The 23,410-nt window shown below is 41.0% G+C and overlaps 1 protein-coding gene across 1 annotated transcript; it reads right to left on the reverse strand.

Moving 5' to 3' along the window:
• Positions 1–892: 892 nt before the first annotated feature.
• On the reverse strand, positions 893–18,518 carry ELSPBP1 (epididymal sperm binding protein 1). Its single transcript, XM_083470703.1, has 11 exons — positions 18,353–18,518; positions 16,854–17,000; positions 15,734–15,898; positions 14,425–14,586; positions 13,849–13,995; positions 11,952–12,116; positions 8,161–10,951; positions 6,117–6,263; positions 4,120–4,284; positions 3,091–3,150; positions 893–2,190 (listed from the first exon to the last, which is right to left on the reverse strand). The coding sequence occupies exons 1-7, from the start codon at positions 18,417–18,419 to the stop codon at positions 10,917–10,919; spliced, it is 888 nt and encodes a 295-aa protein (XP_083326829.1). The 5' UTR covers positions 18,420–18,518; the 3' UTR covers positions 893–2,190; positions 3,091–3,150; positions 4,120–4,284; positions 6,117–6,263; positions 8,161–10,916.
• Between the last annotated feature and the right edge of the window lie 4,892 nt (positions 18,519–23,410).

The raw sequence follows: 23,410 nt of genomic DNA on the forward strand, positions 1-23,410 counted from the left end.
GGTAGATCTGAACGATCCTTCACACACACACTCCAATCTGTTCAGGAAGAGATTGCTCAAAGCTCTTCCTCTTCCACCCAGCACCACTTCTGCTTCTATGCGTGGGTACAAATTGTCTGACAACATGTGTTTTAACTGTGCAATCTCTCTCAGCATGATCCACTATACAGTGTAGCTGTGAAGATACATTTGTATGTGTTTGGGTGGGTGCCTTGAGTCCGCTAAATTACTGGGCATAGTGGGTGTTGGTGTTTAATCATTGCTTCGAGTATTGAGATTGGCTGCCACACAGTGAATTTAGAGGTGTCAAAATACAGGCCAAACCAGTTTTTCCATTCTCAGAAAATCATCATGGAGAACAAAAGGAGGTTAATGGGAGATTAACCAAGCAGATACTCTGTGTCAGATAGCAGAGACAAAGCAGAGTTGGCTAGCATGTGGGCTAGAGAGAAAAAGTGTCAATCCATTAAAGCCAGCAAGCTGAGCAGTGAGCCATGTTTGATTTGAGCTGGACAGTGAGCCATGTTTCATTTCTTTTTTGATCCAAGGCTGAATCAATGGGAGAAACTGGACCCTATTGGGTCCAATGCTTTGAACCCCTCCATCATAGGCTCAGGTTGCATATATGTGTAAATAAGCCATACATAATAAATACACTACAGTCTCCGCTATGCTTCATTTCCAAAGGAAACACAAACCCTGACTAAGTGTCCGGACCCCTGGAATTTTGCACTACTCTGAGATTGGGGTGGCATGTAACGCACACACACTGTCACCTTGAGTTGCATGGATGAACAATGAGATAGAGATAAGATAGACTGATGGTTAGAATCCAATGGTCAGCAGCAGCTTGCAAATCACTACAAAACCACGTGAGAGAAACTGAAGACACTTTGCCAAGATGCCAAAAGATGTTTTATGCACTGCATTTTTGTTAGATCATTTTAGGTATATAAAAGTAATTAAATTGTTGTAACACTGATAACACAGCTGACAAGTGGGGCTTAAATCTTGCTCAGTTTGCTGGAAAGAGATGCATAGAACCATAGCAAGTGGATCCCTTTTTGCTAAGCTAGGTGAAGGAAAGCAGGGACTTCTCCATGCCCCTGATAAGAATTTGGCCCATTGAACCAAAAATATTCCGCAGCTCTAAGGGATAAAAATCCATGACTCCTGATGGAGACTTGCAAACCACCTTGCAAACCACTCATCAAAGTTTTATTCTCGTTGGAGCTTTGAAAAGAACCTTGGCTGCATGAATAAAATGGACCCAGGATGGTTCAGATACTCAATCATAGATATAAGACCAATGATGATGTTTCATTTTTATCCCACCTTTATCATGCTATAACACAAGAATGACCATCAAATAGTGCAGCAACAAACACTGTTGTTGTTGACCTCCATCTATCTCAGGAGACAATGGAGGAGTGTGCCTTTGTGGGTGAAGCCAAACTGTTGGAGAATTACAGTGTCTGCTGTGGCTGTAGAGACTGATACATGAGAGACGTGTTTTGTTGCAGCTGGGGCAGATGAAGGAATCTGATTGTGCTACTGCATTGTGGAAGAACTGATAAAACAGTCCAGTATAGACCCACTACTAATGCACTATTATTATTAAATCAACAACATGCTGCAGAATACACCAGTCTGGTGAGGCCCAAAGATTACTTGTAAGCTGCAGCCTACATCAACAATATGACCCTCATTCTATGTTTTGTTGAGGTACACAGAATCACCACCCACTGGCGCACGAAGGTGGGGGGCGGAGGGAGCAGTCAGCCCCAGGTGCCATTCCTGGGGGGTGCCATGGCAGCAGGGCCCTCCCCGGATGCCCACCACTCGCCGTGCACCCTGGGAAGCGCGGCGCATGCCCCCCGCCCCACAACGTGCAACGTGTGCCCCCCCACGATGCGCGCCAGTGACACCCCTGCCTGTTCGCCACTCCGGGTGCCAGAGCATGTCACTCCGCCACGGTTACCACCACCACAACAAACTTTTCTGCTAATTTGAAAGTTCCATACTGAAAAAGGCTTGAGAAGAATCAGAAGGATGAGGCAGGATCTTGGATTGTCATTTCTTGATCTTTTTCATGATCTTCATCTCTGCTGTATTCTTTGGGCAGGATGTTTCCATGCTTTCCATTATCTAACCTTTTCAGCACCCTGGAAGCTACAAGGCAATGAGGATCTGCGGGGAAAGAAGAAGCGAAATGTTAGATGCATGGTTTATTTATTTATTTATTTATTTGGTCTCTTTGTTATTCATTGGTGTGTTGAAAGCTTGAGAGAATGCTTAGACAGAGGAGGAAATTTTTCACCAGAAGACCAGAGTGTCTGAATGAATTCCTGGAGGACAGAGCAGAGCTGACTGTACTATGAGGCAACAGGAGGCAGCCACATTGGATGGCAGAATCTGGGCATCAGGAAAGAGTATTTTTTTTATCTTCAGTTTCTTAAATTTACTATAACCTACCAAGACAATTTCTGTGGTGAAAGACTGTGCTACATGATATACACACACACTTGCCAACTAAGAATAATGCTCCATGCATCTGATAGTCAAGTTTATGAAAACTCATGCCATAATTAATTTGTCATTCCTTAAAATGTCCCAGGACTCTTAGCTGTTTCTGTTTTTGCTGTAGCAGGCTATTGCTCTTATACTGTAACTACATTTTTATCCAATACCCCATTATTATTACTTTTTATTCCAAATGGTTTAAATTATAAATACAGCTCAAAAGTATTTTCCAAATGTTGGTATCCAGTTTCCTTGTCATATTCTGAAATAAGCACTGTATAATTATTCAAGTCTCATCTCCAAAACATAGCATTTCATCGATTTCTGTCCTTTTCTGAACTTTGCTGTCTGATTCTGTTTTGAGACATGCACAGCTTGGGAATAAGAAATCGGAACCAGTCACAGCTCACAGCTGTAAGCAATCTGGATCCGATAGCTGGGATATTGGAAGCACGCTGGGCTTCTCAATTAATTTCTTGCATAAGAAGAACTCTGCTGAGTCAAATCAAAAGCCTATCAAATCAAAAGTTTCCCAAAGCAGCCAACCAGATGCTTTCATGTTCTTACCTGCAGGGTCACAGTAAGCCCTTTCCTGAGTCACATCAGTTTTAGACTTCCCAACAACTACTAAAAATGAAAGAAAGAGAATAATAATAATAAATAAGAGATATTCAAAGGGAAAGAGCTGTAATTTCTGCCTTATCATCTTAATGTACAAGATGGATTGAAACAGTTAAAAATAACTTTATTAAATTTTTTGGCTTCTGGTTATGATGGCAACAGGCCAGGCAGCCAGCTCCAGAGCTTCACAGATTTTAATCGAGGTTTAATTGATTTTCACTTCTTTTAAACCAAGCATTTTATTAACTATCAACTGTTCATTTAATCTGGAAGCTGGGGAGCGGAAGAATGTGGAGCTGTGAGATAATAAATAATTAACAAGCTTGGAGCATATCTGTTCTGTCAGCATCCCATTCAGCAAGTGGAAGCAAGGACGGTGGCTGAATTTGACACTGTAACTATTAAGATTTTAACTTAGTCTTTTGAACCTAAAATGTCATCTAGAGGCAAGAAAAGAATCTGGATCAGTCCCAGTAATGATACTGGGGCTCATAAATCCAGTAATTTTATATAAAATAGTTTAACCTGCTTTTCTTTCCAAGATCTCAGGGTGAGGAACAATAAAACCTCATCACTGGCTGGGAGCAGCAGCATGTCCCTTAAATTACCATGAAGTCATAATAGAAGGAAAACAAATAAGCATTACTTTGGGGTGTCTTTCAGATGTTGTTGGGCCCCAAATCTTATCTTCTCCAGCCAACATTGCCAATGCTTAGGGATGATGTGAGTTGTATCCCAACAACTTCTGGGGGTGTGGTGTCAAAGGTTGCTTAGACACCCTAATACACATATCACTGTAGGTCAGTACATAATGCTATTTTTGTGCCTCTGCCTTCTTTCTAGGCTTATGCCATATCTTGCTGGTCTTAATTAGACCAGCGGTTACCATCTGCTGCTTGTTGCTTTGCTTTACTTCCACTTTGGTAGTGCAGAAGGTTCTGAACCAGTGCAGAAGGCTATCATGGACAGGCTTACTAGTATCAGCACAGTAGCTCCATTTTCCGTCTTTGTCATAGCTGCTTGTTGTTGCACACCAAAACTTCCTGGGCATGACTTCTTCATCTGTGCAAGTATAGAACGTCCTCCCGTTGTAAACAAAGGGGAACACACAGGGCTTTCCATGAGAGTTGCCGCCATGCTCTGTTTGGAGACAAGAAATATATGAGGCAAATATTATGACACCAGTTTAATGGAGAGTCTATGTGCTTCACAACACACTGGGACAAGCAAATTTCAGCATATTTAGGACTGTACTGAATTATGACTGAAAAGTTTCATTGGTGTTTTGGCATAATAAGCAGCAGAGTGATATGGATTCATAGTTGCACCCAATATTCATAAATGGCTAAGCTGGGAGGACCATTACACATAAAATTCTCCAAGAGATGGCTGATGTTCTCCAAATTCTCCAAAGGTTCAGGCTGAAGTTGAAAAATAATTTCTTCAAAAATTGACCAGACTTTTTTTTCTGAGAAATTTCAACTCAGATCTAGGTAATACCTCATGTATCTTCTGCTAACTCCTTGGATATGTTAACTGCAATTCCTAAAAGATGTAGTTGTAAACAAGTCATAGAAACTGATGGTAATCTTATTACTTCTGCCTGAGATAAATTAGCATACAAATGAAAGAATATGGAAGATCTGCAGATAGATATCTGCTTAAAATGCCTGTTGGGTACATGTTACAATGAAGCTCAAAACACTGCGGCCTGGTTCCCACAAAAAGCAAACAGTAAGCCTGTTTCTTGGCTGTACCACTTCAGAGTAACTGAGCCCAAATTACATCATACTAAAATTAACCAAAGTCATTCAGCAAATTGCAGAAACCAGACTTGCATAGAAAGTTCCATTCTTGGGCAAGCTGACTGAACTTGCATTGGATTCTCAAAGTGTTTCTGAATGATACAAATCTAGATATAATTAATTGAGTCTTTCTCTCTAATGGCTGTCTGCAACACTGCAAACACCACTTGTTTTCAAAAAATATTTTGGATAGGTCACACCACCAGACTAATCTGACTGTTAATTGTCTTGATGCTGCTCTTATCCTATTCATGGAATTAGCTTTTGTTTAATATATTTTTATCACATTGTTTTGAAATATATAATTTAAAATTACTGTGATGGTGATTACTACAACCACTGCTACAACAACTGAATTGTGGTGCTTGGCAGCACAGAAATACATTTGCGACATACAGGAACTCATCTGCTCGTTCTGTAGGGTTTGAGGTTTTTTCTTTCATCTCTTGTGGGTGAAACAAGAGGAGAAGAGCTTCAACACTAAGAAGAGGAGAGCAGTTCTATGCACACTTCGCAGATCACTTTGCTCTGCAGTAGAGGGCCTACTGCAGATACCATCTCATCAGGACTTCCTTTCCGTATGGTATGGAAACCAAGCCTTTAGGATAGTGATACCTATCCTTTGGAACTCTTCTCTTGTTAAATATTGGACTGTTGTCATCTCTATTGTCTTTGTGCTGCCTATTGAAGTGATTGTCTTTATCCCGGTCTGCATTTGTATCAAAACGTTTCACTATTGGTCTCCAGAGCCATAGCAGGCACTGTAAGTGCTCCCAATGGTTTGACTTCACCCCTGAAGTCATGGTCTCTTCCATGGTCTCCTGAGACAGACAAATGCCAACAATAACAATCTTCATTAGATTTCAAATTGTTCTTATATATATGGAACAATTTTTAATTATTTGTATAAATGACATTGTTTGTACATACGAAATTGTTTTTAATTGTTGATTATTTTTATTGTGAAATTGCTTCAATATCTTTTTAGGGAACCTGCCCTGGTGGGCAGAGTATAAATAGTAGTAGTAGTCATAGTAGTAGTAATTCAAAAATGAAGTCAAATAAATAAATCCCATTGAACTCAGTAGAATTTACTTCTTAGTAAATATGTGTGTGTGTGCATACGCTTCCTTCACTGAGATTTTCAAACTCTGGTGACGTGCTTACCTGTCTCATAGCAAGACTTCCAATGGTGGTCTTTGTCATAGGAACTGGTTGTAGCACACCACAACCAATGGAACCTGGATCCATCTTTGGTGCAGGTATGATATGTCTTGTTTTTATAGATAAACGGGAAGACACAGGATGAAACGTCTGAAACAGTTAAAGAAAACGGGTAAAGACCATTGTGATTTAAATTTAGTAGAGCATATTATTTTAATGTTGTTTTCCACAACTTTGTAGCCTACAAAAAGAGTATGGTATTTAATTCCAGATATTAAAGAATGTTTGTAATCGGCCCTTGAACATCAGTATCATTTATACTGAACACTGAATAATTCCTTCCTCTTCAAAATTTTTTTTGGGGGGGACACCATGAAACATGCAATGTAAGCTTAGGAAGTCACAAGCAGGGTTTTTTTGGGGGGAGGTGGAGTTCACTGACTTTAGGAAGATAAGAAGCTGTTATAGTGAGCCATACCACTGTTGCATCTATTTCAGCACTGACTAGTAGTCTCTCTCAAGGATTTCAGATGCAGGTTTCTCTCAGTTCTACCTGGAGATACTGGAAACTGGACCCAGAACCTTCTAAATACAAATCAGATGCTTTACAGCTGAGCTATGACCCTTCCCAAATGACACTCTTCACAATTTATTAATACTGGAGCTGTGGGACAGTAAGCGGCATTTGTGTACCAATATATACAATGATATTGTGGACCTGGGAAAGGTATGGGAAAGTGCCAGCAAAACGATCCTTGAGGAGGGGGAACCCCTAAGTGTTTGGAGACCGTGAGACAACAAGGAGGGAGAGAGAATAAACATTATGTATAATGTGGAAACACAGGATAGAGAGCAGTTTTAAATCTCTCCTTTATAATGCTACATAACACTCAGAGACACCCAGTGAGAGTGATTGGCAGGAGTTTCAGGACAGATAAAAGATAGTCTCGAGCATCATTATATCAAGCATAATTAATTTTACAAGGTGATAGCCATTAACTTCAATGACTTTGGCAGGAGATTAGACAAAGGTGATGGAGGAAAGCAGCACCAACTACTCTTAGCCATAACAATTAAATGCTTTCCATATGTATTCCCCTGTATACCAGTTGTTGGGGAGTACATGAATGGGGAAAGGGGGTTCTCTGCATGTGCCACCCATTGCCTTAAGAAAAACAATTGCCTGACCAAAACTGAATGGAGTATGCTGAATCAGACTTGGACTGATCCAGCAGTGGTCATTTTATGTTTTCATGCACTATCATTTGCAAATGACCAAAATAAAAAGGCAAATGTCATGCAGCCTTCTGCCTTATCAGGTCTCTTTGCCACCCCTTCCTGCCATGAAGGGGGAACTTTGTGTGGGGAACTGGCATGGCACTGTCCTCACAGTGACTGCTGCTTTTTAGTCCTTCTCCTCTTCAGTCACTTCTCACTCAAGAAGGCAGTGGGTGGGGATGAGAAGAAGCAGAGCAGAGCGTATACCTATATGGGCCACCAAAGGAACTGGAAGGAACGTGTCAAGGAGATACAACATGGTTCCTCAGAAGCCACAGCTGTCAGGCTCAGTAGCAAAAGAGACATTGCCTCCTTAGCCCATAGCACAACTATTCAGTATTACATAACACTTTCTGCTCAGTATTGCCCTGATTCTTCTTTAAACTTTGCCCACTGGACTTGTTCCACAGCCCAGGCAAGGAAAGCATCTTCTGTACCTCGCACAAATGCTTCTTTTCCACTTCTACCCTATATATATAAACAGTACAATCCTATGCAATCTTACTCAATAGTAAACCTCACTAAATCCCCCAATAAACAGATGAGAACATGATGTTGCTCTTTAAATAAAAAAAAGATTTCGATACTCCATACAACTCAATGCCACCAGGGAAAAAAAATCATTGTTTCTGAGTCAACATGTTCTCCACAGCTTCTCTCACGGGACAAGAGCTTCCAATCTTAAAGTAATGAAGCAGGAAAGAATAAAACAGAAGAAGGGAGATAGTTCCTGCTGTGCAGTGTTGGGGAGGCAGAAGGAAATTCTTACCTGGACGTGCTGAACTGAAGGGTAACAGGACCCAGGTACAAACTAGGAGTTGAGTGATGAACCACATAGTTGCTGATCACTCCAGAGTTTGAAATCCCTGTGCTTCTTTGTGGTGTCCTCTTTTTAGCACAGTCTCCACACACCCTTAATTATAGTTGCAAAACACTGCACTCCATAAATAGCCATGACACTCATACCAGACAAAGGAATCTCAAATACTAAATACTGGGACAAGAAACTCAAGAGAGGTGTGTATGTGGCAATCAGCTGGGCTAGGCCATTTTTTTCCCCTTTCCTGTATCCCTGCACTGCTTTGGCATGAGATTTCCCACATACGTAATACTTCTGAAATTACAGTGAGCAAACCATTGGTGTTAGGTCTGAGCTATAATTCATTGCTAGCTGCAAAACCCTGAAGGCAACACCTCAGCTTCAGAAGAACTTCACTGTCATTCTGAATTGGCTGTTCTGAGAGTGGGGAGTAGGGCCTTTTTAAAAAACTGGAACTCACCAGAACTGAGTTCCAGCACCTCCCAGGTGGGTTCCATTGCCAATTTAAGAGAACAAGGGAGATGTTCCTTGTGAGTTCCAGTACCTCTTTTTCTAGAAAAATAGCACTGGTGGGGGGTGTTATATTCCTGACACACTGACTTTCCACACTCCCTTCAAAGACCTCTATCATTGCTGAAAATTATTAGCAATTCCAAGACATGTAACCATGGGTGTAGCCAGGGGGATGGGGGTTAGCTGCCACTCCTAAATTAAGTAAACAAAAACACTTAACTGAAATTAGATATAATCAGAATATTTGAAATTGACATGCTTGCAGAGGTCACTTGGATGATGTTGTGGCACATTCTAACAACGCAACTGGCAACACAACAGAGAGATACGGCATGGTTTCCACGAACTCATGGAAATATTTTCTGTTTCCATAAAAAAAAAAAAGACTCTGCTTGTCTCTAGGGTTGGCATATTTCAAAAAGTAAAAACCAGGACACCAACAAAGTTGTTGAGCTTTTTTGCTTATGAAAGCACCGGAATTGTTGAGCAAAGAAACCGTGATTTTTTGATTGGTGTATCTCTCTTGCTCAGCCATGCACCACTTGTACCGTATAGCGGTCATTCAGTACCTTGCAAAGAATAGAAATCTGGCTAAGGTCAACAGTGGCAGGGGAGTGTCTCAATGGGCTATGCTTACTGAGTGTGTACAGACAATTTTTCAGCAAATCCAAGAAAACTTGTTCTATGACAAGCAATGCAATGATTGCAACAAGCTCGACATAATTAGAGTGAACTCAGTTCCCTCAACAACCCATTAATTAAAAACGGGAACTGGGTCCAATTTTGTTCTCAGAGCACCCTAGTGGAATGAAGTGAAGCTTGGAAAAGCAAACAGCATGAGAGATTTGTGTCCAGTTGTGTAAAAGTATCTGAGATTTCAAATAACTTACTTTTTAAAAACTCCCCCCCCCCCAAATTGAACAATTTCCTGCCCCGGTAATGCAGGCTTCTCTGAAACCATATTCCTGACTCATGCAACAGTTCCTGGTAATCTTGTTGATCAACATCAAACTAATCCTTGTTATTAATCTAAGGGCTGTGTCACATATTACATTTTGTAAATGCACATTTAAAATGTTTTACATTCATATATACAAATATAAAGTAGGAATGCAATAAACATATGAGTCATAACCTGGGAGCCAGGATTAGCATGGTTCCCAGTTAACAATAAACTCAATATGCCATAAATTCTATGAAATGTTCTTTCTATTCATGATGCTTGGTCACAAATATGTGCAAATGAGAAACTATTATGCATACTGTGTATATGCTATTTTGTGCCACCAACATTTCTCATAAAGTTAAATTAGATGTAAATGTTGAGGTTTTTTATCAAATGAACCCATCTCAATCAAGGTTTAGGCCTGGTTTTGGCACAGGAACTGCTTTGATCACCCTATATGATGACCTCTGTCAGGAGAGAGATAGGGGAAATGTGTCTCTGTTAATTGTCATTGACCTCTCAGTGGCTTTCAATACCATCAACCATGATATCCTTCTGGAGTGGCTGTCCGAGTTAGGAGTGGATGACAGTATCAGTTTGCATTTCTTAGTACAGAAAGTATTGATCTGATGTGTAGAGATCTTTCCTGTTCTAATTAATTCAAGAGGGTTCTGGAAGCTTCTCAGTGTGAAAGAAACAAGCAGAAGGTTCCTGATGTTTGGGTTACTCCTTCAGAGAAGCTGAGTACAGCTGGCTTCAACTGGTTCTGTTATCTCTTTCTGTCAAGGTCATGCTTTGGATGTTTGGGTGAAGTGTGTGATAGAACACACAAACTCTCACATATACAACCAGCCACATGTACATATTTTCATTCATCCTATGAAGACTATGCAATCTCATTGATGCAATTGCAAAAAGTTTCTCCCGCACTTGTCATATTTCATAGTGATCACTCATTGTACAATTTTTTATGCTGCCCAGCAAACTAGAAGAAATGTTTTATTTTTGTAGCACAAAGATACAGTTTGACAAAGATTAACAATCTCCCACTGCCACATCTTATTTATTTGTAGGCCACCTCACAGGGTAAAGCCCTCCCAAAGCAGATATATATATATAAGTCACAGGATCATCATTCTTCTAAATTGTTTGCAGCACAACCCACTTAGCAAGGCTTCTAGTCGGCACACTCAATGACCTTTCTTTTACTCATCCACCTGTTGTGATCAAAACTGGATAACTGGAATCACTGACATTCATTACCGCCACCTGGTTGAACTCCTGGAAAATGAGAACAGAGTAGTCAAAATACCATTAATGTTGAACAGTTCCAATGAAACTTATAGCCCAAATGATTAAAAAATGGAAAGGATTCTTCCAACTATCAAGTCCTGGGAAGTACAACAGATTTACTTCATAACATATATCTAGAACCAACCTGTAGACTCAGACACTGTGACCCAGAATTCTCTCCCCATGCTAAACATCAGTGACTCATCATAGCATTGCCTTTTAGCACTTCCACACCTTGCATTAGAGTCATATTGCAAGCACCATACATCAAGTTTTCAGCACCCATGGAGATTGGGCTTTTTCCAGATCCATTCCCGTTTGATCAACTAATGTCTACTGAATGCTCCGTACACACTGCACAATGTCAACTCATTTCTGCAAATGTTAGTCATGCTCAGAGTAGACCCACTGAAATTAATGGGCATGGCTAATTTCAGTGGGTATACTCAGAGTACATGTTAGTGGGATATGACCCACTGCACTTCTGGGTGCATTTATACATAAAATCTTGAACAATGAAGAGAGTTTTGGCACTGTTAGCAAAAAAAACCATAGCCCACAAACAATCATGTCACCACAAGGGCTAAATTGCATGCCATGGTGACAAGTCCGCAATAAAACAAAGGAATTGGGGTGTCATCTGAAGTAACAAATGGGCAGGCAAGCAGGGCTTGCTAAATCAAACTAAAATTTCAGTCAGCTAGCAGCATTTTCTGGTCTTGACTGTGTGCCAAAATGTGACAGGCAGTGAGCCACATATACCTGAATTGGGTGGAAGTCAACCTATTCTTTTCTTTGATTTGGAGTCTGGTTAGAGGGTGTGACTTAACGACGCATCACACTTCTTTCTTTGATTTAGCAACCAAAATATCTACCTCAACACCCTTTGAAACACAATACGACATCAAACATTAAAAACTTCCTTGAACAGGGCTGCCTTCAGGTGTTTTCTAAACTTAGTAGCACACTACCATTAGCATCATCTTACTTGTGTCAGCGCAGTAGCTCCACTTCTTGCCCTTATCATAGTTGCCTGTTGTTGCACACCAGAACCTGCCATGATCAGAATCCTCATTGGTGCAGGTAAAAAATTTCCGGCCCTTGTAGATGAAGGGGAAGACACAGACCTGGCCGTTGGAGTTCCCTTCATATTCTACAGATGCAGGGAATACAAAAATAAGAAGGATCAAAAAGGAAAAGGTGTTTTAAAATTATGTATTGAAGAAGTGGACAAAGGCCAATCACTCAGGGACTGAGCAAGCTTTCTAGGGTTGCCATATGTCCTCTTTTTCTAGGACATGTCCTCTTTTTCTAGATTAAAATTTCTGTCCTGGCAGATTTTTAAAATTTGGCAAAATGTCCAGGTTTTTTTGGTTTGGTTTTTTTGTTTACAGTAACCCAGGATTTTTTTTATAGTGCATTAGACTCAGATTTAAGGCACCCAGCTAAGCTAGGCTGCAGCAGAGAGTCACAACAGAGCAGAATTTTAAGCTAGCTATATACTGTATAAATCCCTTCTCTTGTGGCTGAACTAAAAGGACACTGGCTCAGCTACAAGATCTTGGAGAAGGAGTCTGGGAGTGCAACAGTTAACATCCCCCTGCCCTTAAAGAGAGTCCGTATGTACACATCAAATAGTTTAATAAATTGTTCTGTGCACATTTATGTTCACAAAGATGTGGACATGAGCTGAAATACTTTCATGTGCCAAGTGAGGTAGCAATATGTATTATTATTATTATTATTATTATTATTATTATTATTATTATTTTGTTGAAAGTTAAGACCATTGCTACTAGCAATATATCACAGCTTCTATAGCCTATATATAGTAGGGTATTTAAAATGAGAATTGTCATAGCGATCTGTAGCTAAAAGTAGAAGTTGGCAAATGTGTCCTCTTTTTTGCTCTTCAAAATATGGCAACCCTAAAAGCTCAGACTATACTTTTGATTTCCATAATCGACTTCAAATGGTGGGTAGTGTTTTCGTTTAAACTATATGTAAATTCTCAGGTGGCGTGTCCATATTTGGTTCCAAGCCAACATTTCCCCAAGCATGCCTATCCCATGTTCTGTTTTCAGTCCTTTTTGTTCAGATGTTGCATGAGTCTACAAAACAATCGGATTGCAGCCCCCGTTATTTCCTCCTTAGGGGTAGGAGGAGACCACCAGTGCCCCCTATTCACCGAGAAGCCACTGTGGAGGCAGGATCGAGGAGGCTGCCGAAGAGACAGCAGATCTAGCCTCCAAGGAGTGCACCGCAGACATTGCTGCCCCTGGGGTGGCAGCAATGGACAGCATATTCTTTGGAAGCTAGATTTCCTGCCCCTCTGGATCCTGCCACCTGAGGCAGTCACTTCAGCTTGCTTCATGGGTGGGCTAGTCCTGGCCTGGGTACAAGTACAGCACAAGCAATGGGGCTTCTGTAAATTGAAAATAAGGCCTAGTGATGGTTCAAAATTAATGGTGAACTTAAAGATACTTCATATGCAGATATAATATTATTATTATCCTTATTAGGTTTTTTTTGCCCCAATCAATCCCATATAGCAATCCCTAGTACAGTGGTACCTCGGGTTACATACGCTTCAGGTTACACACTCTGCTAACCCAGAAATAGTGCTTCAGGTTAAGAACTTTGCTTCAGGATAAGAACAGAAATCGGGCTCCGGCGGCGCGGCAGCAGCGGGAGGCCCCATTAGCTAAAGTGGTGCTTCAGGTTAAGAACAGTTTCAGGTTAAGAACAGACCTCTGGAACGAATTAAGTACTTAACCTGAGGTACCATTGTAAACCACTGTTTTACATCTATACCAAACTTCCATGGAATAAGTTCCCTTATTCCTGAAAATTGTTGACAAGTTTCCTGCCACAACATGGCCTACCTTGAAGGGCACATGCCTTCCATTTACTGTCTTCGTCATAGTTCGCAGTCGTGGCACACCACAGTGTGCTATCTCCAGATCCATCCATGGTGCAGGCAGAGTAGGATTTCCCTTTGAAAATGAAGGGGAAGGTGCAAGGGCGTGGTTCTGAGGAAGAAATATAAGGTTTGGGAATTGAAAAACTACATTAAGAGGGATTAGTGGGAAATGCACGGTAAGAAGAAAGCTGACTCAAGGGCCATATGCAATAGTTTTGCTGTTTCCAGACTCATGAGCACATGAGCCAGCTTTGAAGGCAGAAGACGAAACTCTAGATGCATCCGAAAGTATTACCAAAATCATATCTTGAATGTACATCCTACACACCCCTGATTTTTCTCCATAAATGTACACCATGTAGGCTCCCACCAATGTGAATATTTAATTCTGAATAAAATTGCCAAAGAGGAGAAGATGTTTCCAGTCCATCACACAAAACAAACCTTGTCTCTCTTCTGACCCACCCACCTCCTCTTATATGTTCCCCAATGATAAAACAAGGGTATCTGACTTTTCCCTCTGGATTTCATCCCCTACCTGAAGGATCGCAGTAAGTCCATTTGGGGTTTGTATCGTAATTGCTGGTGAGGGAGCACCAGAGCTTTCCAGTAGATGCCCCACTTGTTGTGCAAAATGAGTAGGATTTGCCTTTGTAGATGAAAGGAAAGACGCACGGCCCATGAGAATTGGCAGAAAGTCCTGCAGAAAGGTGGAGACAGAGGGATGGTCATCTCATACAACAGGGGTTCCCTAATCCTGTCATTAATGTCCTATTTCCTATCCATTTTCTCTGTCCTACAACACATTCAAAAGCACCAAACTAGAGACTAGATATTGAAAGCAGACTTGTAAATCAGCACTAATTCCTCTAGAAAGGTTCAGTAATTCTATGCCACCCCCTTTTTGTGGGCACAGTGAATTTGCTACATTTCTCGAGTTATTTTGCTCTACTCACACGATTCTCTGGTATTCATTGTGATCAAGAATATTTGCTTTAAAATATGAAACAGTGAAAAAAGGGCTCTGATGACTAATACATATTGATTGGTGGTAGAATTTTATTTTTATTTTATTTTCTGGTGTTGGTTTGAACCATGTTCACCTATTTTGAAAGATTGTATTTGTTTTGAACATTTTGTAATGCCAATCCACCTTCTCAACTTTTATTTTAAAAATCAATAAATATTAATTTTTAAGAATAATATTTGGGTTGATCTATGGGAGAGAGGGAGGATTATGTCTTTGTGACATGAGTCACAAGACATAGGGTGCATCTACACACAGGGAAAAAAAACAGTATAAATAAGTAATAAATCAAATCATTATAACAAAAGAAAAAAACATTATTTAAAATCGGATAGAAAAGTTTTGTGCTCTACAGTGCCATCTGGTGTTGCATGTTTTTACACATTTAAAATGTGGGGTTTTGGCTAATGTAGCTGAGTCCTATAATATTCCTTTTTCTATAACTTCTATTGTACCACTGTTACAACGCTATAACTGAGTCCGACGCTAGATCCATCTAGCTTGGTGTTGTCTACTCTGACTGGCAAGGACTCTCTTCCAGCCCTACCTGGAGATTCTGGTGAATGAAATTTTGATGTTTTGCATGCAAAGCAAGTGCTCCCAACGTGGGGCCTTCCAGGTGTTTCACATCAGTGTGACCCAACAAATATGGCTACTGCTCAGTGGTGATGGGAACTGCAGTTTAAAATGTCTGGAGGGCACCAGATTGGGGAATACTGAACTTCCCGCTCACTCTCCTTGGCCTACAAAGTGCCTTGACTAATTATTCATCCAGCCAACCACTCCTGTTATTCCAGGCCCCTGCAGTATGCTTGCTCACTGGTATCAGCACAGTAGCTCCATTTGTTGTCCTTGTCATAGCTCCCTGTTGTCGCACACCAGAAGTTCCCTTTCTGTGAATCTAGATTGGTGCAGGTATAGAAGGTTTGGTTCTTGTACGCATAGGGGAAGACACAGGCTCGTCCACCATCATTACCTCCATACTCTAGACCCAAACAGAGTGAGATTATATGCATTGAAACATACTAGTGATGATCACAAAATACAAAAAAAAAACACACAAAATGGTGAACAAGCACATATATTCAGGTAGGTAGCCGTGTTGGTCTGACACAGTCGAAATATATAAAAAAATTAAAAAAATTGTCCAGTGGCATCTTACGAGACCAACTAAGTTTGTTCTTGGTATAAGCTTTTGTGTGCATGCACACTTCTTCAGATACCATATAGATACCATAAGTCACATATATATAAACCTTGCCAGGGATCTCCTTTACAAAAACTTAGAAAGATAGCTACAAACCAAGGACAAAAGAATTGGTCAGGAGCCTGTGAGAGCAGGTGGCAATTACTCAATTGACAATAATGTTAAAGAAACAAGAAAGTATAAAGAAAGATTAAGTGCATGAATTCAGTTATACTAGATATAAAACAAGACATGAAGATAGCTGGCATTTATGCCAATGCAATATCAGTAATGTTAGAAAAGATGATATGTGCCTTTTATGGTCTATGCAATCTTTATCAATTATTAGTAGGAAATATTTGTACAAAAGTGCCTCTTAGGTACATAGTTTGAACCATATTTTCAGCTTAACATACTGGTGATGTGTTTCATTTCTTCAGAGATCTTGTTGCTTGAAGCAACTTTTCACTGATCCTTGGAAGGAGATTTGTAATAGTTCGGGTATAAGGAAGATCTATAAAAGCTACTGATGGTAGTCCCAAACCTGTTTAAGAGCACAGAAAGAGTTCAGCTGCATCAGACCAAAGGCCCATCTAATCCAACATTTTGTTTCCATGATGTCCAATCAGATACCTATAGAAAGCCCACATCTAGCTTTAAAGTTCATGAGGATGATCTGTTTACTTTATTTCAGTAAAATGGCTATGCATATGTGTGACATAGGAAACCAGAAATAGAAGAAAATACAGGTCACCTTTAGGGGAACATGTTTTCCATTGTAACATCTTTTTTGTGCCATGGTCAGTCGATGTGGCACACCACAGCTCATGATAGTCATCCTTGGTGCAAGAGGAATAGGATTTATTCTTGTAAATAAATGGGAAGACACAGGGATGATCAGCTGAAATGGAAACAGGGGACAAAGGTGTAAGAATAAGAACTACAATTCATTAACTGGAAACAGTGTAGTTTTCATCCATGCATGTGCAACAGCTGTCTCGATTTCCACTTACTCAGCATTCAGTTTTCTAGTCATAATTGAAGCTGGTTTAAGAAAATCACACACCAAACAGCAGTATTTGTCAAGAAACTACAGCATCAGTATGGATAGTGGCAAATATCTTGTGAATGTGGCTTCAAAAACTAGCAGCAAGCAAGCAGTGGATGCAGAGCAAGCCACTGCTTCTCATGCTGTCTCCTGTGGTGGGCTGGCATTCCCCCCTCCCCAGTGTGCCACAGACTGGTACCATATGTAGCCGCTGGAGCATCCCACCCAACCTGGGCTGTGGAAGAGGCACTGGGGACCAGCAGCCATGCTTTCTTAGTCTATGTCTGAGTGCTTATTTGTTTGTTTATTTTGCCCAGCAGTTTCCCAGGAAAACCCAATCTTTACCACTAAATCAGATCAAATGGCAATTTGGGTTTTCCATGGATTGCCATTTGCTCCAATTCAGCGGTAAAGAGTGGGTTTTCAGGGGTGCCAGGTCCAAAAATAAGCAGTCAGATGCGTACCTGAAAATCCCAGACCTGTGCCTAGAAATGTGGAGCAAAGGTAAGTATGGGTGAGCCTATTATTATTATTATTATTATTATTATTATTATTATTATTATTATACCTCACCCATCTTGCTGGGTTTCCCCAGCAACTCTGGGTGGCTCACATCACATACTAAAATAACAAACATTAAAAACTTCCCTAAAGTTTTTCAGCGCCTTCAGATGTTTAAAGTGCCTTCAAATGTCTTCTAAAAGCAGCAGAAAACCATGCCCCATTTTTCCAAGGAAAGGATGTGGCGGTTTTTAAGGGGAAGGAATTTCAGTCTACCCTTAGTTATACATGCCTGAGGTTTAGTTTAAGGGCTACAGAACCTCTATGAAGGCTGCGATCCTGTGCACGCTTACCGGGGAGTAAGGCCCAGGGTTGTTTTTTCAGCCGGAACTCTCCAGAACTCAGTTCCAGCACCTCTCAGGTAGGTGCCATTGCCATTATAACAGAACAAGGGAGCTGTTCATGTTGAGTTCCAGCACCTCTTTTTCTAGAAAAAATAGCACTGGTAAGCCCATTAACTCAGTGGGGCTTACTCAGTGGGGTGGACAGACTGTAAGTCATCTTTCCCCACTAAGACAGGACCATAGCTAAACAGAAGTTGATGCAAGTGATGGCTAGCTGTAAGAGATCCTTTGAAAGCAGCGATCAATGATCCACTAGCCTTGTTAAGATGAATCAGAAACAATTCATGGAATATTTCTTACCCGTAGCTTCAGTCAACAATGGTAAGAGACCACAGGTGAGCAAGAGGAATGCCATGATGGAGCCCATCTCTTCTCTAAGGCACTCTGACAGGCATGAGGCGGGTATTCATGAGGCGGCCCCACTTAGACCTTTCCTTCCTTCAGCTACAGTTGTCTGATGTTTGCACAATCACAAGAAATGGCATGTATTTGTATTTCCCAACAGCAGCTCAGTGTGCCTGATCATTTTTTGTTTCCTCTTTGTACACAGTGATAAGAACAAAGGGAAGTGGGTTTTATCTTGCAATGAGTAAATAAGGAGGCTTCCTTAGAAAAGGATGGCCTTTTCGCTGACAAGTATAGTGAGGAAATAATTACAATGTTAATTATGTAAAATTAATAACATTTGTAAATTACATAAATTATATAGCAGACAAATAAGACAAATAATTTCATATTTGGCAAAAACTAAACTACAACAGATGGAAACAAGATGACCTTGACAGGTCAGAATAGAAATTGCTTGTTCTTACATCCCTAAGCAGGGGTAGGGAAGCTCAGGCCTGGCCTCCAGGGACCCAGCTCTACAGCTGCAAATAAAATGTTTTAAGTGTGTTTTAAGTGTGACACTAGAGGGCAATGATGAGCCTTATGGAAAATTCAATGTATTTTTAAAAAATGCTTTTAAAAAAGCATTTTCAGAACGGTTTTTATATGTGTCTAGATTCCACCCAGGTCTCTCTCTCTGGCCCTCAGGATGTTCCTTAAGTCATACACCCTGCCGAGGCTTGAACACTCCTTGAGTGTTTTGGCCTGGGCTGGATCTACATTGATCTGTAAAAATGTTATTAAATATGACGTTATATCATTCTCAATGCAATTTTCTATTGTTGAAGGCTCACTGCTCTACAGTGCCTTCTGGTGTCACATTTTATTAACACATTTTTAACATTATAAACAACCAGTGTAGATCTGTCACTGGCTGGAATGTGTCATTGAACTCTGATAATATCTCTTGCTTGCCAGAGTGGAGGAAAGAAAGGGGAGCTTGAATATTTGTAGAACCTAGTCTACTCTATAAAAGTAAAAATTACAATAATTGCTGCTTGTGCTTTTGCCTCTGGCCCTGCCCACCAAGGGCATGTGGCCCCCAAAGTTTACCCAGAAGGGAATGTGGCCCTTGCATTACAAAGTGTTCCCCATCTCTGTGATATGGAGCTGATTTAGTGAAGATGGGAGAAGATTCTGATGATAAGAGATGGTGAACCTAGCTTATCATACTGAGTTTGCACAACCTCTAACTTCTTCTTTCAAGTCTTTAGATAGCAATCAACACATGGCATGTTCTGCCATGTAAGGCTCGTAGCTTGGCCTGGTGCAATGATGTTCTGTATCTGCCGAAGCATGAGTCATTTCTCTTGATAATTTAACAGCAACAGAGCAGTCTCTAAGCTGTTCTATGTTTGTGTTGTGTAAAATTGGTTATCAAAATTTTACAGCACTCACATAATATACAGCCTCTCCAAGTTTCCCTATTTTCCAGGGACAGTCCCAAATTTACAGAAACTGTCCTGGTTTCTGGTTTGATCCCAGAATGTCCCTATTTTCCTTAGGGCACCCCTATTTTCATCAAAAAAAATGTTGAAGTGTATGGTAGGACACCCCAATTTTCATTGGAGAAATGTTGGGAGGGTAGAGTTATGCGACCCCCCAGGCCAAGAAGATAGGTAACTACAGTGGTACCTTGGGTTACATACGCTTCAGGTTAGAGACGCTTCAGGTTACAGACTCCGCTAACCCAGAAATATTACCTCAGGGTTAAGAACTTTGCTTCAGGATGAGAACAGGAATTGTGCAGCAGCAGCGCAGCAGCAGCAGGAGGCTCCATTAGCTAAAGTGGTGCATCAGGTTAAGAACAGTTTCAGGTTAAGAACAGACCTCCAGAACGAATTAAGTTCGTACCATTGTATACAACCTTTAGAAGACATCTGAAGTTTCTTAATGTTTACTGTTTGACTATGTTTGTATATATGTTGGAAGCCACCAAGAGTGGCTAGAGCAACCCAGTCAGTGGGCAGGGTATAAAAAATAAAATTATTATTATTATTATGGAATAGGATGTCCCTATTTTCATTGGAGAAATGTTGGTGGGTATGTAATAGCCATTGGGGGGGATGGTGGGACAATCAGGCAATTGATTATTGTTGCATATACAGTGGTACCTCTAGTTAAGAACTTAATTTGTTCCAGAGGTCTGTTTTTAACCTGAAACTGTTCTTAACTAGAGGTGTGCTTTCGCTAATGGGGCCTCTTGCTGCTGCTGCGCCGCCAGGACACGATTTCCATACTCATCCTGGGGCAAAGTTCTCAACTGGAGGTAACTCTTCCAGGTTAGTGGAGTTTTGTAACCTGAAGTGTTTGTAACCTGAGGTGTTTGTAACTCGAGGTACCACTGTAATTGCAAACTGATTGGAGAGGGATCCACAATGATTTATTATTGCAGTGGGGCTATCCACATGCTTATTTGAAAAGCCAGCAAACTGCTATTGACCACAGCAGCAAAGTACTGCTTGGTAGTGCTTTTCCTCATCACTATTTTTTCCCATATAGTTTAATGAGGCACAGTCTTTGCTTCTCCTGGTAGCTCAGTTTTTAGAACCATGGGCTGATCTTGCCAAAAGTTAGCACTGGGCATCTTTATAAACAATTCTTTAGAAACAGGTTATATTTGTCTCTAGCTTTAGTCTCCATCTCAGAAACAGGAAACTTCTTATCATCATTTTGCATCTTTCAGACAGGATGCTTTTTAAAATCACTTCAACCCCATTGTGGAATAATTGCCTTCCAAGCTGACCTGACATGAGCAACAATTTTACTCTGAATATGTGTTTAGCTTTATGCTTTATGTGACCCCACAGTGAAAAAACAAAAACAAAGACATTTTATACTGTATCATGCTGTGTAGTTGGCAGATCTAAAGAAATCATGCAATTTTTGCAAGCTCAAGGGAATGGAAAACACTAGCATAAGATGTTTGTATCTTTCGCCTGCTGTTTGGTTGTTTTAACTGTATCTTGTTTTGAAACTGTTTTGTGGGTCTATGGACTGAAATAAAGATATTTAATTTGAGTAGCATAAGAAGCGAAAGAGGTTGCAGAAAAAGGAGGGGGGAAACCAGAAGGAAAATGGGTGAGAACATGCAGTGGTGTCCATCGAAGTTGAGCTTTGCAGAACTATGTATATAACAGACCATATGATGATCTGCTTATTCCATTAGTGCCCTGCACTGACCAAAAAAGTCCAGGACTCACTTCATCTGAAGACGGCTGAATGTGTCATTTTGACTGCAGTGAACCACCTTTAAACAGGAATTATATCCCATGTTGTGACTGAAGTTTTGTAGGAATTTTCTTTTTGAATTGTTGCATGGCAGCTTTGTAGACGTGTACTTCATTGCTTTGTACTCCATACAATGGACTTTAACTTTCCCCCTTTTGTGGTCTGAATATCTGTTCCTGCTTATCATGGTATATCGCACCCTGACAAACTTTCCCACTGATCCATATCCCTGCCTTGCCTTAAGCTGATTATTTGCATATTATCACCTTCCATTACCTTGTTGATTTTGCACAGCAAACAAAGCATAGTTGATGCATATATTTGGCAGAACAGACAGAAAGCATCACATAGCCATTTTCAAATGGTTGAACGGAGCCCGATAAAGGAAAGGAAGCGCTTCTGATGAACTGTTGTGTTGTTTTAGACCACATGACATTTCCTACAGGCTTTCAAACCTCAAGTAGGTTACTGAAGAGCATAAGACTCTGCCATACTGAACAGGATTGTACTGTAGCCTGTGTGTGTGTGTGTGTGTGTGTGTGTGTGTGTGTGTGTGTGTGATGATATCGCCAAAGATGGCATTCTAATCTGACTGCCCTGATCCCAACCACGCTTAATGTTTTAAAAAGTCACCCAACAAGAAGTTATCCAGAAGATCATGAGCCAGAACCTTCAAAACTATAAAGAAAGATCCCTACAAACCTAGTTTGGCCCCTGTGGGAGTGTTTCTTCAGTGGGGCTATGTGATCCAGTGCTAGGCCCCACTGTGCCTCAGAAATCAGCACACCTCTTAAGAGAGGACTGGGAGCCCATAACTGAAATCCTACAGTAGTTTAAAAATGAACTGTCAGAAGAGTGGGCACAGGAAATCAATCCCCTTAAGAAAAAGATCGAGAAAATGAGGGGGAACCTATATGACATTAATAAAACTGCAGAGGCAGCCTGGAACTAGGAATGAAATATAAATCTGTAATAAAAGCTGTTAATAAAGCTACCGCAGCTTCTGAATGGCTGCAGGAACTTCCTTCAGCCAATCAGATGCCATGCCTTGTATTCCAAACAAGGTAGAACTGTACAGTGGTACCTTCAGTTACATACGCTTCAGGTTACAGACTCTGCTAACACAGAAATAGTGCTTCAGGTTAAGAACCTAGCTTCAGGATGAGAACAGAAATCGTGCCCCAGCAGCGCGGCAGCCACAGGAGGCCTGGGTCACTTAAGGTCGGCACGGCCCCGGGATCTCCCCTTTTCGTCCTCGCAGCAGCTGTGGTTTCCCACCCACCCACCCTCTAGGTTTTCCCTCTGACCTTGCTATGCTATGGACCTTGGTTGGTCGCCGTAAGGGGCCTGGTAGGAATTTTTCCACTTGGTTAATTGGCACTGAAGAAAAGCCATTTGTTTTTTTCCCCTACCTCGTAGCAAATCGTCACAACGTCCTTGGTTTGGCAGGCATTGGTAGGGGCATTATTATGCAGATGAGTTGGGGGGAGGAGCGCCATCACCTCCCCCAAATATTTAAGGGTAGTCCGGTAAAGGCTTCCAGGGGGCGTTGCCTCGTCCGAAACCTATGGAGGCTAGGGCCTAAAGCGCCCGCCCGAGCGGTGACCCCTCGGGGAGTGCCTAGGGATGTGCATCTCAGGGGCTCCCCCTACTGGTGTTAACCCTTTCAGGTTCTCATGCCGGATAGTCTGATAGGACCAGGGCCTAAAGCCAATACCGCTCTTACCTGTAACCAATAAA

Source organism: Podarcis liolepis, assembly GCF_965112155.1.
Source record: "Podarcis liolepis genome assembly, chromosome: 13".
NCBI classification, from domain to species: Eukaryota; Metazoa; Chordata; class Lepidosauria; order Squamata; family Lacertidae; genus Podarcis; species Podarcis liolepis.

Excerpts from the sequence above, each read along its gene's own strand:
- ELSPBP1 (XM_083470703.1), bottom strand. The coding sequence starts at position 18,419 with ATGGGCTCCATCATGGCATTCCTCTTGCTCACCTGTGGTCTCTTACCA. Across the intron at positions 12,117-13,848 it reads GAAGGCATGTGCCCTTCAAG|AATATGAAGGGAACTCCAAC; the intron begins GTAGGCCATGTT and ends CTGCATCTGTAG. Across the intron at positions 10,952-11,951 it reads GAGCTACTGCGCTGACACAA|GAGTTCAACCAGGTGGCGGT; the intron begins GTAAGATGATGC and ends CTCATTTTCCAG.